Below are 13,860 nucleotides of genomic sequence, written 5' to 3' on the forward strand. Positions count from 1 at the left end.
AAATACCCGATGCAAAAATAGACTAATGGCTATGGTAGCATGATGATGAAACGGTCTCGGGTTGAGAAAATAACTAAGTGGACGACATATAAAAAACGACAATTAAAAACGATACTAAACATAATGTTTTTGTTTAAAAAATCATATCTCTAAACTCATAAAAACCTAACTGACAAAAATAACATAAAAAAGGCAAACCAACACTTTTTAATTTACACATACACGATTAAAGGTGAGGTTTGAATGGGCAAATTAAGATGTACTGTTTTATTTTCAAATGATTAACAGCTTAGTCCGGTTTAGTGCAAAACAAACTTTATAATAGCTTTTTTTCAATTTATTTACACTTTACGCGTCATATGCGTTGCAATACGGCAAGTGTACACACAAATGTACTAAAGATTTATGAGAAAATCGGACACAATCGAATTAATCTCAGGAATTAATACAAGCCTATTCTTATTTTGAAAGTCCCTCTGGGCTATTCCGCACTGGCTTTTAAAGTAGCGAAATCTTGGAAATTGGTCTTAAAGTTATGAAATATTAATTGAGGCAAAGCAGTGAAGTCTAACTTTTAACACACATTTAAACACTATTATGAAACACAAATTAGTTGTATTTTGACGAAACTAGGCTTTTCAGAGCTGTGTAACCTAACTATAATAATATATATTTTTTTTTATCTAGAATGAAGCACAATCAGCTATGGAACAACAAAACTAAGATTTGAGTAAATTAAAAACACAATACTTATAAACTGTTTTACTTTTTTTCTTGTTCGTGGCAAAAAAGCAATCTTAAAATTGGCGGTGGTAATACAATTCCATCGAACCATAAGTGCTCATACAGCTATAAAACATATAAAATTGCTTACGAAGCCGAGGATAACGGCTAGTAAAAATATAAATATTTACGCAATGTCCGTGTTTTAAAAGATAATATATTTTACTCAACAATAAGAATAGAAAGGGAGTTAACAGTAACTTCTGAAACAGTTCTAACTTTCATTTTAATATAAAACTTACGTGTAGCATAGAGATGGTATATACTATAATCTAAATAAAAAAAAATGTTAACTTTTGAACCACTACAGTATAAGCAAGACGAAATAATTTTAAGATTTAAAGAAAAGTAGGAACTAAAAGAACTTAGGCAATTTCAAACTTGTTTGTCTTTGCTGTAAAGGTTACGCTTCCATATGTCGACTTTACCAGTAAAAAATACCGAATCTTTTGTACAGATCAAAGGTGTTTTCAGTTCAGATAAACATATGTTTTCTCGCGAACAGAGCTACCGTAACCAAACGTAAACATGCTTTTGCTCTAAATTACAAGTAAGTAACAAATTATAGTGGGAAACAAATTCTAGTAGATCAATGAACTGTCTCATTAATTACATTAAGTAAATTTGGATTAATAGTACATAATATGAAGGATATTACAGATAAAAATCTAAATCAAATTCCGGAAGACGCTTCACAAGGCAATATTCCAAATGTACGTATTTAGAACTTATTCTATATATCTAATATATGCTTTATAACTAAGATATGCTGTACTCTACCATATAGTATTACAGCACACATATGTATAAATCGGAGCAAGGAAGAACTTGAATAGCTTATTTCATGTATATGTAGAGGGTTGTGGTTTAACCTACGCAGTGTTTGAATCTTACGGTTTTAAGTGCCATCTCCGTCAGAATCTTTTTCCCCAAGAGTTCAGGTTGGTAATTTGGGATTATACCGACCACACCCAGACATGAATCGTTATTTGACATTTTGCTTCTACTGATTACTAGATTAGCGTAAGAACAATATTTCGTCAATATAAAACAGGAATTGTCTTATCGCAACCCCTCCCCACCCTCAGACAGAAGTCAAAGTCGAGCGGTCTAGTAGATAACGTGATTGCAGAGTCTCGCCACCCTTCAGCTGGTGCGTCGCTTTGTTGTACTTCGACATCCCTCGAGATAGTACCTATCAGTAAAATATCAAATTCTAGAGGGGCTGATCAGAAATATAAATTGAATTGTAATGGAAATGCAATTATGTGCAAAAATCTTACATAATCATGTGATGCCGCGCGGCCTGCCGTAATCGGGATTCTCGAGAAAGATAAGATAACAGCGACAAAAATACCTACCAAAATACCTGGAAATGCTTGTTGATTGATGGAATGTTAGTCCTGTTACCGAACTACATCGTTTTATAACGTTCTAAGTTCATTGAATAAAGTTTAAGCGTTGGGGGCATATAACGGAATCTGACCCAATTAACAATTGATAATCATTTTAAGTTTGTAATTTTGTAATTAAAGAGTTGTTTTTTCGTTTTATCATGTTTCTTTCTATACATTTATATTTTAGTGTTCTTCATACTGGTGTGGTCGGTATAATCCCAAAGTACCTTCAGGTTCCATATTATAGTTAGTTTTTTCGTTCTTGAAAGTCTGTCAACTAAAACAGTTGGTTGCCCAGTTGCTTACGTTATACAAAGATGGTATGGAACTCATGATTTTTCTCGAGTCACACTAAATCATTAGTGAAGCCATTGGCACAGTGTAGTTTATAATGAAGCCAGCGACCTGCAATTTTGTGTTGTTCTTTTATTGTTTTTGCACGAGCTGTTAAAGTGATCCAATATTTAAATACACAACCAATCTCATGATATTTTATGTGAAACCCGGTGTCTTCATGTGACCTAAGCAAACTATTTAGATACTCAAATATGTCATGTATAGTGCAGTTCTTTTTTAGTTTTAAATGTTTATACAGAATGAATTTTAGAGAACTTTATCATCATTATCTTTAAATAATAGAGACATATTTTATTTTTTTTTTTTTGTAGCCAGATACATTCCAAAATAACGGTAAACAGAGATACAACCTATGCTAAGACCATGTTAAAGGAATTGCTGAGATTTGACGTTCATCATCGAACTGAAAAGGACTTACAGGAACACGTTTCTCGACTTCGCTGTTTGGTTAGAAAGGTATTGTGTCATCTCACAACTGTTATCACTATAATTGGCCCAAACTAATCAATACATTTTATTATCAAGGGGACGAGTATGCCAAAAACAATTCAATTACATGCTTACAACAGTGTTGACACTTTAGTCACAAGTGAATACAATCATAGCAAATACACAGAGTTTACATTATTATTTTGGTAGAAATGCAATACTTTCCATGATAAAGTCCTACCAAGTCAGGCTTTTAATCTTTTATGAACTGTTGCATTTATTGAATGTTAATATTAGTTGATATTAAAACTTAATATTCTCATTCTTAATATTCTCATTCAAACAAATCTAATCGATGTATTATAAAAAAAATTTACTGTATTTAAAACATTTATTAAGCTGGCTTTTAACATTTCCTTAGCTAAAAGCATAGTCAAATATAGTGTATTGATATTTCTATAACGTTTTAATACGTACCAGTAAAAGAATTTGATTTATCGTAAGTTGTATATAATTTGCACAAATATGTTTTTATAAACATGAGGTACTTGTCTTGCAGGTGGTTCTATTGCTGCTGGAGAAAAGTTCTCTCTGCAAAAATCTGGAGGAACAAAGAACAGTACTTACTCTGCAGGTAATTGTGGTACAAATCTCATCGTATTGTCTTAAGTTAAAACAGTAATTTTATTTCATATTTCGTCTCTGAATTATTATAATTTATCAAAATGCTTAATGTTACCCTTTTAAATTGAAACTATATTATATTATCAAAATTTTGTTATATTTTTATATTGAGTAGTCAAAATTTTTAGAATTAGGAAGGCTACTTTATTCATTTTAGTACGTTACTTTCAAAACAGTTTGATTTAATAACTCTAAAAACAATTCATGGGTGTTTGAAACTGCACGATCGTTTTGAGAAATCATGTATGTTTAAATATTTTTTAAAGTATTTATTCAAGACTCGTTAATCATAATTTAGACCAACTTCCAACTATTTCTATTTATTGTACTGTTTTCTGGATTTATTTACAGTTTTATGATTAGAAGGAATCTAAAGGCCAAGAGATAAACATTTCAAACTATTTGTGTGTGCATATTTTAATTTAGAGCTGGATGACTGGTACACACCAGCCGCTCACAATTCCAATATTTGGAATAACATGCATGAATACAGCCTCACGTGATGGAATACAATTTCCACTCTGTGTAGATATATTTTATTGTATAAAAGTAAATCATAGTTTTATGGTTGTTGCTGGGTATTATAAAATAACTTTTTTTCGTTGGGATTTCAGCACAACATGAGAATTAATTGTGTTACTGCATTAACTCTGTGTAATGGAGTTGATTGAAAGCATCCTGTAAACTACAAAGCAATTTATTTATTCTCTTTATTGAAACAATACTTCCATTAGTTTATTTACAAACAGTCACCTGTTTTCCTACATTGTTGATAATAAATTTTATGATATAGTTTTTGATGATGCCAGTGTCTTGTACGTATGAATATATCTAGCGTTACTTTACACGATGAATACTGCTGTTTAACCGTGCAGTTTATTACACTTGTTAATGTCGTTATAAAAACTACGTCTTGTATTATACAAATCGTAACAAATTGATAATTATATTAAGAATCAGTTAGTTTTAACAAATTAAAGGAATAACTTGTTATAATATTTGAAATTTATACACAAGTACACTTTCTTTAAATATAAATAAATAAATATTTTTCATAAACAGAGATATATTTGTCGATTATTAAACGATTTATATTACTTTATTTTTATTCAGAAAATCATTACGTTATAAATCTATTACAAACTAATTAAAAATTCAATTTATGCAAGGAGATTAAATTAGGTATGTAATAATAATTTCTGCTTGTGCATCATACATAATAACGTGTCTGATTTTCATGCGTTATTGTTACTTAGTGTAAAACATGACATAACATGTTTAGACGTAATTACCGCTGGTATAACGTACATAATAACGGTGTCTGATTATGATGCGTTATTGTTACTTAGTGTAAAACGTGACATAACATGTTTAGATGTAATTACCGCTTGTATAACGTACATAATAACGGTGTCTGATTATGATGCGTTATTGTTACTTAGTGTCAAACTTGAGATAGTATATTCAGGTGTAATAACAGCTTGTATAACGTACATAATAACGGTGTCTGATTATGATGCGTTATTATTACTTAGTGTCAAACTTGAGATAGTATATTTAGGTGTAATAACTGCTTGTATAACGTACATAATAACGGTGTCTGATTATGATGCGTTATTATTACTTAGTGTCAAACTTGAGATAGTATATTTAGGTGTAATAACTGCTTGTATAACGTACATAATAACGGTGTCTGATTATTATGCGTTATTCTTACTTAGTGTCTAACTTGAGATAGTATATTCAGGTGTAATAACAGCTTGTATAACGTACATAATAACGGTGTCTGATTATGATGCGTTATTATTACTTAGTGTCAAACTTAAGATAGTATATTTAGGTGTAATAACTGCTTGTATAACGTACATAATAACGGTGTCTGATTATGATACGTTATTGTTACTTTGTGTAAAACATGACATAACATGATTAGATGTAATTACCGCTTGTATAACGTACATAATAACGGTGTCTTATTATGATGCGTTATTGTTACTTAGTGTCAAACTTGAGATAATATATTTAGGTGTAATAACTGCTTGTATAACGTACATAATAATGGTGTCTGATTATGATGCGTTATTCTTACTTAGTGTCAAACTTGAGATAGTATATTTAGGTGTAATAACTGCTTGTATAACGTACATAATAACGGCGTCTGATTATGATGCGTTATTGTTACTTAGTGTCAAACTTAAGATAGTATATTTAGGTGTAATAACTGCTTGTATAACGTACATAATAACGGTGTCTGATTATGATGCGTTATTGTTACTTTGTGTAAAACATGACATAACATGTTTAGATGTAATTACCGCTTGTATAACGTACATAATAACGGTGTCTTATTATGATGCGTTATTGTTACTTAGTGTCAAACTTGAGATAATATATTTAGGTGTAATAACTGCTTGTATAACGTACATAATAACGGTGTCTGATTATGATGCGTTATTCTTACTTAGTGTCTAACTTGAGATAGTATATTTAGGTGTAATAACTGCTTGTATAACGTACATAATAACGGTGTCTGATTATAATGCGTTATTATTACTTAGTGTCAAACTTGAGATAGTATATTTAGGTGTAATAACTGCTTGTATAACGTACATAATAACGGTGTCTGATTATGATGCGTTATTCTTACTTAGTGTCTAACTTGAGATAGTATATTTAGGTGTAATAACTGCTTGTATAACGTACATAATAACGGTGTCTGATTATGATGCGTTATTGTTACTTAGTGTCAAAATTAAGATAGTATATTTAGGTGTAATAACTGCTTGTATAACGTACATAATAACGGTGTCTGATTATGATGCGTTATTGTTACTTTGTGTAAAACATGACATAACATGATTAGATGTAATTACCGCTTGTATAACGTACATAATAACGGTGTCTTATTATGATGCGTTATTGTTACTTAGTGTCAAACTTGAGATAATATATTTAGGTGTAATAACTGCTTGTATAACGTACATAATAACGGTGTCTGATTATGATGCGTTATTGTTACTTAGTGTCAAACTTGAGATAGTATATTTAGGTGTAATAACTGCTTGTATAACGTACATAATAACGGTGTCTGATTATGATGCGTTATTGTTACTTAGTGTCAAACTTAAGATAGTATATTTAGGTGTAATAACTGCTTGTATAACGTACATAATAACGGTGTCTGATTATGATGCGTTATTGTTACTTTGTGTAAAACATGACATAACATGTTTAGATGTAATTACCGCTTGTATAACGTACATAATAACGGTGTCTGATTATGATGCGTTATTGTTACTTAGTGTCAAACTTGAGATAATATATTTAGGTGTAATAACTGCTTGTATAACGTACATAATAACGGTGTCTGATTATGATGCGTTATTCTTACTTAGTGTCTAACTTGAGATAGTATATTTAGGTGTAATAACTGCTTGTATAACGTACATAATAACGGTGTCTGATTATGATGCGTTATTATTACTTAGTGTCAAACTTGAGATAGTATATTTAGGTGTAATAACTGCTTGTATAACGTACATAATAACGGTGTCTGATTATTATGCGTTATTCTTACTTAGTGTCTAACTTGAGATAGTATATTTAGGTGTAATAACTGCTTGTATAACGTACATAATAACGGTGTCTGATTATGATGCGTTATTGTTACTTAGTGTCAAACTTAAGATAGTATATTTAGGTGTAATAACTGCTTGTATAACGTACATAATAACGGTGTCTGATTATGATGCGTTATTGTTACTTTGTGTAAAACATGACATAACATGATTAGATGTAATTACCGCTTGTATAACGTACATAATAACGGTGTCTTATTATGATGCGTTATTGTTACTTAGTGTCAAACTTGAGATAATATATTTAGGTGTAATAACTGCTTGTATAACGTACATAATAACGGTGTCTGATTATGATGCGTTATTCTTACTTAGTGTCAAACTTGAGATAGTATATTTAGGTGTAATAACTGCTTGTATAACGTACATAATAACGGTGTCTGATTATGATGCGTTATTGTTACTTTGTGTAAAACATGACATAACATGTTTAGATGTAATTACCGCTTGTATAACGTACATAATAACGGTGTCTGATTATGATGCGTTATTGTTACTTAGTGTCTAACTTGAGATAGTATATTTAGGTGTAATAACTGCTTGTATAACGTACATAATAACGGTGTCTGATTATGATGCGTTATTGTTACTTTGTGTAAAACATGACATAACATGATTAGATGTAATTACCGCTTGTATAACGTACATAATAACGGTGTCTTATTATGATGCGTTATTGTTACGTAGTGTCAAACTTGAGATAATATATTTAGGTGTAATAACTGCTTGTATAACGTACATAATAACAGTGTCTGATTATGATGCGTTATTGTTACTTAGTGTCAACCTTGAGATAATATATTTAGGTGTAATAACTGCTTGTATAACGTACATAATAACTGTGTCTGATTATGACGCTTTATCGTTACTATTCAAACATGAGTCAATATATTCCTATACCGAGTTGTAATTAATACATGTGATGTGATTTATAAAATATTTACTTCTTAACATATGTGTCATTGGATACTTGTTCAAAACATAAGATACATGACCAATTTTATGAAAAATTAATTTTACTTTTCTGTCGAATGAGTTCAATTCTATGAAGATTTTATTTACAAACTTTCAAATAACAAATAACGGGTAAACATGGATAATTTTTCTATTGCTGCAGAAATAATATATAAATATAAAATAAAAATATTTTAAACAATTTTACTTTAATGACGATACTCATTATTACATTATTCATGTGACTTTTTCTCTGACATTTACCATTGGTGAACAATCGGATTGCAGTGCACCTCGCTGAAGAATCTAGTAGCCGTCTCGAAGGACCTGTTGACTTTGAGAAACACTGAAGTCGAGCAACTCTATAAAAATATAAAAATTATGGAGGAAAGAATTAATTTGGAAAACATTAAACAACAAAACATTCTTAATACTTTGTCTGAGTCTGCAAGGTAAGTATTCTAAGATGTAAGTAAGAAACAGTTATTAACTTTTAGTTGTTGTGATGAATATAGTATATTATACTTTGCGTATTAAAATTTAATTAACGAGCGCTCTTCATTCTTCACTTACGCAATGTTATTAATTCTACTGTGAAACTGTATAGAACTGTGAGCCGACCATCAATAATCATATCACAACTATATCAGAATTTTGTACACTTTTGTAGGCTACCTTTTTGTACCACAAAAATAAAATTTTGTTTCAATCACTGAAAACAGTTATTAACCATTTAAAAGTCAGCTTACAGGTCTACGTTTTGAAAAAAATTCGAAAATAAAATAAACTACACCATATATTTGTAACAATGTTACAACCTTTTGTACCACCAAATTTTATTTTTTGTACCAGCCAAATTACGGCTCAGGAAAATGAATGTTGCTTACCATGATGGTAGAGAAACTGGTCGTGCCGTTGCCCATGCACTGCTGGTTACAGCTGATATGTTGCAGGCGCGTGATGCTCCGTCACCTGCTAGCCGTGGCTAATGTTTATGTTTATTGTTACTTACGATATATGTTTTGCTGTTTAGGGTGATTTAGTTTAATTTTTGTGTGCACGTGAATCATACTCTCCCATACCGGGTTTTGTAATATTAGGATGTTTTAAATTGGACGATTATAATTAGATAATGGCTATGAACCGTTTTGAACATTTTTACCAAAGACTGCTTTTAAATTTACTTAAACGCTCTTTAATGAATTACCTCCTAAAATCTTACAGAAATAAAAACACTATGCAGCCCAGACAAGAAAAGCATTTAAAAGTCAGCGCACAGATTTTCGTATAAAAAAAGAAATATTTATATCAATTCTGATATTTCATAAGAGCTTTCAAATAATACCATACATGCCAGAAATCGAACAGATTCGTTATATTACTGTATAATTTATTTTTTGAAAATTTCAAAATGCCCACGTATTACCCAAACCATTGTTATGTTATTCTTTTACATCAAAATAAACGCAGTACAAAATGCATTTTTTACATCGGCGCTTGAACTTTGCATTTACAATTGGGTGGTCTGAATTTCACAATATAAACAATACCTTATGGTTGAACTAGTAAGAAGATCCAAAGTTGGACTCCGTTTTTGTTCATAAGAATAGTACTTGAAAATTTATGAGCACTGGCCCACATCTACAATATAAGTTAATCTACTTCTAAAACACTATATGCTTACTGAAACTAGTTCCTAGCAGCTATTCACCTCTAGGACCACTCAGCGTCTGGAAATTCCAGCTTATTTGTATGAATGTTATTTATAGTTATTTTACAGGTATTTGTAGTTTAAATTTTAGACAAAATGTTAACATAATTGTATATTCATATACTGAAATTATTAAAATGCACAGTTGTCTACAAATCTGTAACGGACGAACTGTTAATAGAGCCTGTTGAGAAATAAAATGAATTATTACAACTCATGCTAAAATTAAATGAAATACAGAAAACCATTAATGGTGAAGAAAAAGAGTTTCACTTAAAAGTGCATCCTTATGCACAGCTTTTATTGGGTCTGACTCCCTTTCTGATATTGGCCATTACGTAGCACATATACATTGAGAAGTGGTGACTTGTGGGAAACGTTTGACGATCTTAAGGCCAAAACACTGCCATACGCATCAAAATATAGTGTAAAATGCCATTTAGTTCTTTATAGTGGGCGACTCCTTTACACTCGCGTTACTATATAAACACTTACAGATATTCCAGAGAGAATAAATATTTTAATATAAATGTTGACTTGTTTATTGACTTATATTCAGTCCTACATCTTTTTTGACTGGTACTATGAGTTTACGGACTCAGAATTATACTCATAATCGCTGTGAGATTTAAGATGTATTTCTGAATACTGTGGAGTAATACTTTTTTCACGCAATATACATGAATATTTTGTATTATCATACACGTTTTAAGGCAAACAAAAATAAGGACATAAGAGTAAATAAACTGCTACATACACTTTATTGGTCACAGGTTGAATGAAGATATTAAAGCACAATACCATTGTCAAATAGAGATGTTCAACGACCTGCGAGCTCGGTACGAGGAGAAGGTGGCGCTCCTGGTGGCCGAGAACACGCAACTGTCAGGGTTGTTGGCGGAGCAGAACACTAACATGGTAGGAGATGGAAGGGAGGGGAGGACATTGTGACAGTCCTGAAGAAATTAGAGAAAGTAAGCAGTTATCTGATGGAGTCTGCCACGGTGAACCAGATGAGATATCTACTGATCCAGCAAGACATATAAGTGATAGAAAATCGCTATGTGAGGTTCTGACTAATAAAGAAGAAAATGTAGTACCAAAAGTTCCTAGTATTGATAAGCAGTCTAAATCGTGTCCTGATGATATCACCGACACAGTAACAGACAAACAAAAGGGGTATGGAGAGGGAGAAGTACAAGTAGAAGTAATAATGAAACTCGAGGGTGATAACGAAGAGAAAATTGCCACATCAGTACCAGAGATCATTGCATCTCAGGAACTCACAGAAAATGTTATGGACAAGGAAATAGCAGAACACACAGGACAGGGGGAGGGGGAGACATCTTGTCTTACACCTGATATATGACATATTTACACTTATTATAAAACCCTTTGTTGGATTAAAAACTAGATATCTTTTATCACCTATTACTCAGTTTTCTTATTTAATAATGTCTGATACAGATTTAATTCTTAGGAATGTTAGTGGAATATTTTTTCTTCGTTCTACGAATCCTTACTTAATATATATATACTGCCACCTGTGGCATTCGCTTACAAAAAAACATCGTGGGCATATTCCGTTTTAAAAGGCATTCTAAACTAATATTTGTGTTAGGTGATTATCACTAATCACTTTTCTTGGGATTTATTTTAGACTTTCTTTTAAAGACCAGCGTTTTGAGGTTCGTCGGAGAACGAAACGATTGTTATAAGTACCAAAAAATAGCTCGAATGTTGGAGAGATATTTCATGAATACTTGTTACTTGAGTAACAATTAAACTATTCAAACAATTTATGTCATCATTGAGATTTGGCAGTGATGCTAAAGTCGAAGTTCTTACCTTTTCAGTTAACACACTCTTGACGTAATGAGTAATGGGGCTCTATGTCATTTTGAAACGGAAATTGATTTTGCGTTGATGCCTATATATACAATACATGCACCCACACAGGTTAGAGAAGTATTATTTTAATCAAAAATGTATACCTTTGGCCGTTGTAGTTTATCCGGTCTATGGTATTTCTGGTACTATAGTTGAATTTTTCAAAAGGCCTACTTCACTAAAAAAAAAACAATTTTGTTTTATAAAAGTCGTTAAAACTGTAACGAAATTTTAATAGTAACTTTTCCTAGATATATATCCCATGTTTTTACGCTAAAAATAATGGGATGAAAAATTTTTTAATCTAGTAAATATGACTGTATATTGAATAAATGTGTCTAAAACAACATGCTTAATTATAAACATACTTATCAATATAAAAAGAAATAGAATACCAAATATTTATTTTACGAGCAGCCTGCGGGATATTAATTTAAAACCGTAGCCTGAGTGAATTTTTATGACTGTTTTTATTTCTGTTCCCAAGTGTCATTACCTTCAGTTTACTGAGGATAGAAATACATTTTAGTATAGTTTATTTGGGTAAAAAATATTCATTTAGCGAATTTGTAAAGCAGTCACATGTGATTTTTTGATAAGAAACGGGTACCCAGAAAAATTTCCACCTCATTTTGAGAAAACTTAATTCTATTCTATCAGCAATCATTTTGTGTACACATGATTTGTAAACAATAAGTTTCCGTAAGCTTCAAAATACTACTTCATTACTGTTAGGTGAAATTTATCATTTCAATTAAATTTTTCTTACTTTCAGTATTTTATTAACAAGAAAATTAAGTTATTTAACAATATAAGAATACACATTTTCGTCTTAGAATGCTTTACAAAAAAATAAAGAAAATTAATCGTTGTCCTTTTTAGTTTTAGTATTGTTCTAATCCTTTAATTATTTCAAGGAATGGTTTATTGGTTAGTTAAGTAAGAAACAGGTCTTAAAAACTATATATGCACTTATGTATGTAGGTATACATCAATAAGATTTCCAAATTTCACAATAGTGAGTTACAGGTATAATTTATTTTATATAATAGGTTACATATATTAAAAATAAAATGTTTGTAATAAATAAAGAATAATATGAAATGTACTAAATCTAAAGTTAAGGTTGTCCTTTTTGTTTATGGCACAACTGATATTTAACGACTAAGTGTACAGTAAATTTTAACGTTATCCAATATGCTAATTAACTTTAAAATTATAGAAACAATCCTAATTATTATTAAAGTTAATACGAAGTATACGGCATTGCGTCTAAAATTGTGAAAATTGAGTAGCTATACTTTTAGTGCTACAAATTATATTATGAATTATTATTTTTTATTGGATTTAGTCCACAGTTCTCAGCGTCAAGTACAGCAAAAAACATCATCTAGGTCGGTTTATGAGACATTTTGTCTTTACTGAGCTGTTATTTTGAAGATGTTTAGGTGAATGTTTCCTTTGCTTCTTTACAAAAGATTGGGCTTGAGCAGATGAATTGGTCTGTTAAATATATTGGATATATTGAATGTGCCTTGCAGTTAGGGCACACATTTTAATTTTATTTTCTAAATAAAGTTTTACTGCCTCTTGAATTACAATAAAGTTAATCTGGGCATTGCATTAAATGTAGCAAATTTTAATAAATAAAGATTAATAAGAAATGTACTAAATCTAAAGTTAAGGTTGTTCCTTTTTGTTTATGGCACATCTGATAATTTAACGACTAAATTTACAGTAAATGTTATCCAATATGTTGATTAAGTTTAAAATTACAGAAAACAATCCTAATCCTTCTTAAATTTAATACGGAGTATACGACATTGGGTCTAAAATTCTGAACATTGAGTTAGCTATATTTCTAGTGCTTACAATGATATGATAAATTATTATTTTTTATTGCATTTAGTTCCACAATTCTCAGCAAAAACATCATCTAGAGCGATTTTTGAGACCTTTTGTCTTTACTGAGCAGTTATTTTGAAGATGTTTAGGTAAATGTTTCCTTTGCTTCTTC

The 13,860-nt window shown here is 30.6% G+C and overlaps 1 protein-coding gene across 1 annotated transcript; it reads left to right on the forward strand.

The window, feature by feature from the left end:
• The first annotated feature begins 2,882 nt into the window (after positions 1-2,882).
• Positions 2,883-11,322, forward strand: LOC124372087. The gene is made up of 5 exons (XM_046830454.1): positions 2,883-2,993; positions 3,526-3,600; positions 8,531-8,694; positions 10,727-10,900; positions 11,007-11,322. Exons 1-5 carry the CDS (start codon positions 2,901-2,903, stop codon positions 11,320-11,322), a joined length of 822 nt encoding a protein of 273 aa, XP_046686410.1. The 5' UTR covers positions 2,883-2,900.
• The last annotated feature ends 2,538 nt before the right edge of the window (positions 11,323-13,860 follow it).

This window comes from Homalodisca vitripennis, unplaced genomic scaffold (genome assembly GCF_021130785.1).
Source record: "Homalodisca vitripennis isolate AUS2020 unplaced genomic scaffold, UT_GWSS_2.1 ScUCBcl_2498;HRSCAF=7330, whole genome shotgun sequence".
Taxonomy (NCBI): Eukaryota; Metazoa; Arthropoda; class Insecta; order Hemiptera; family Cicadellidae; genus Homalodisca; species Homalodisca vitripennis.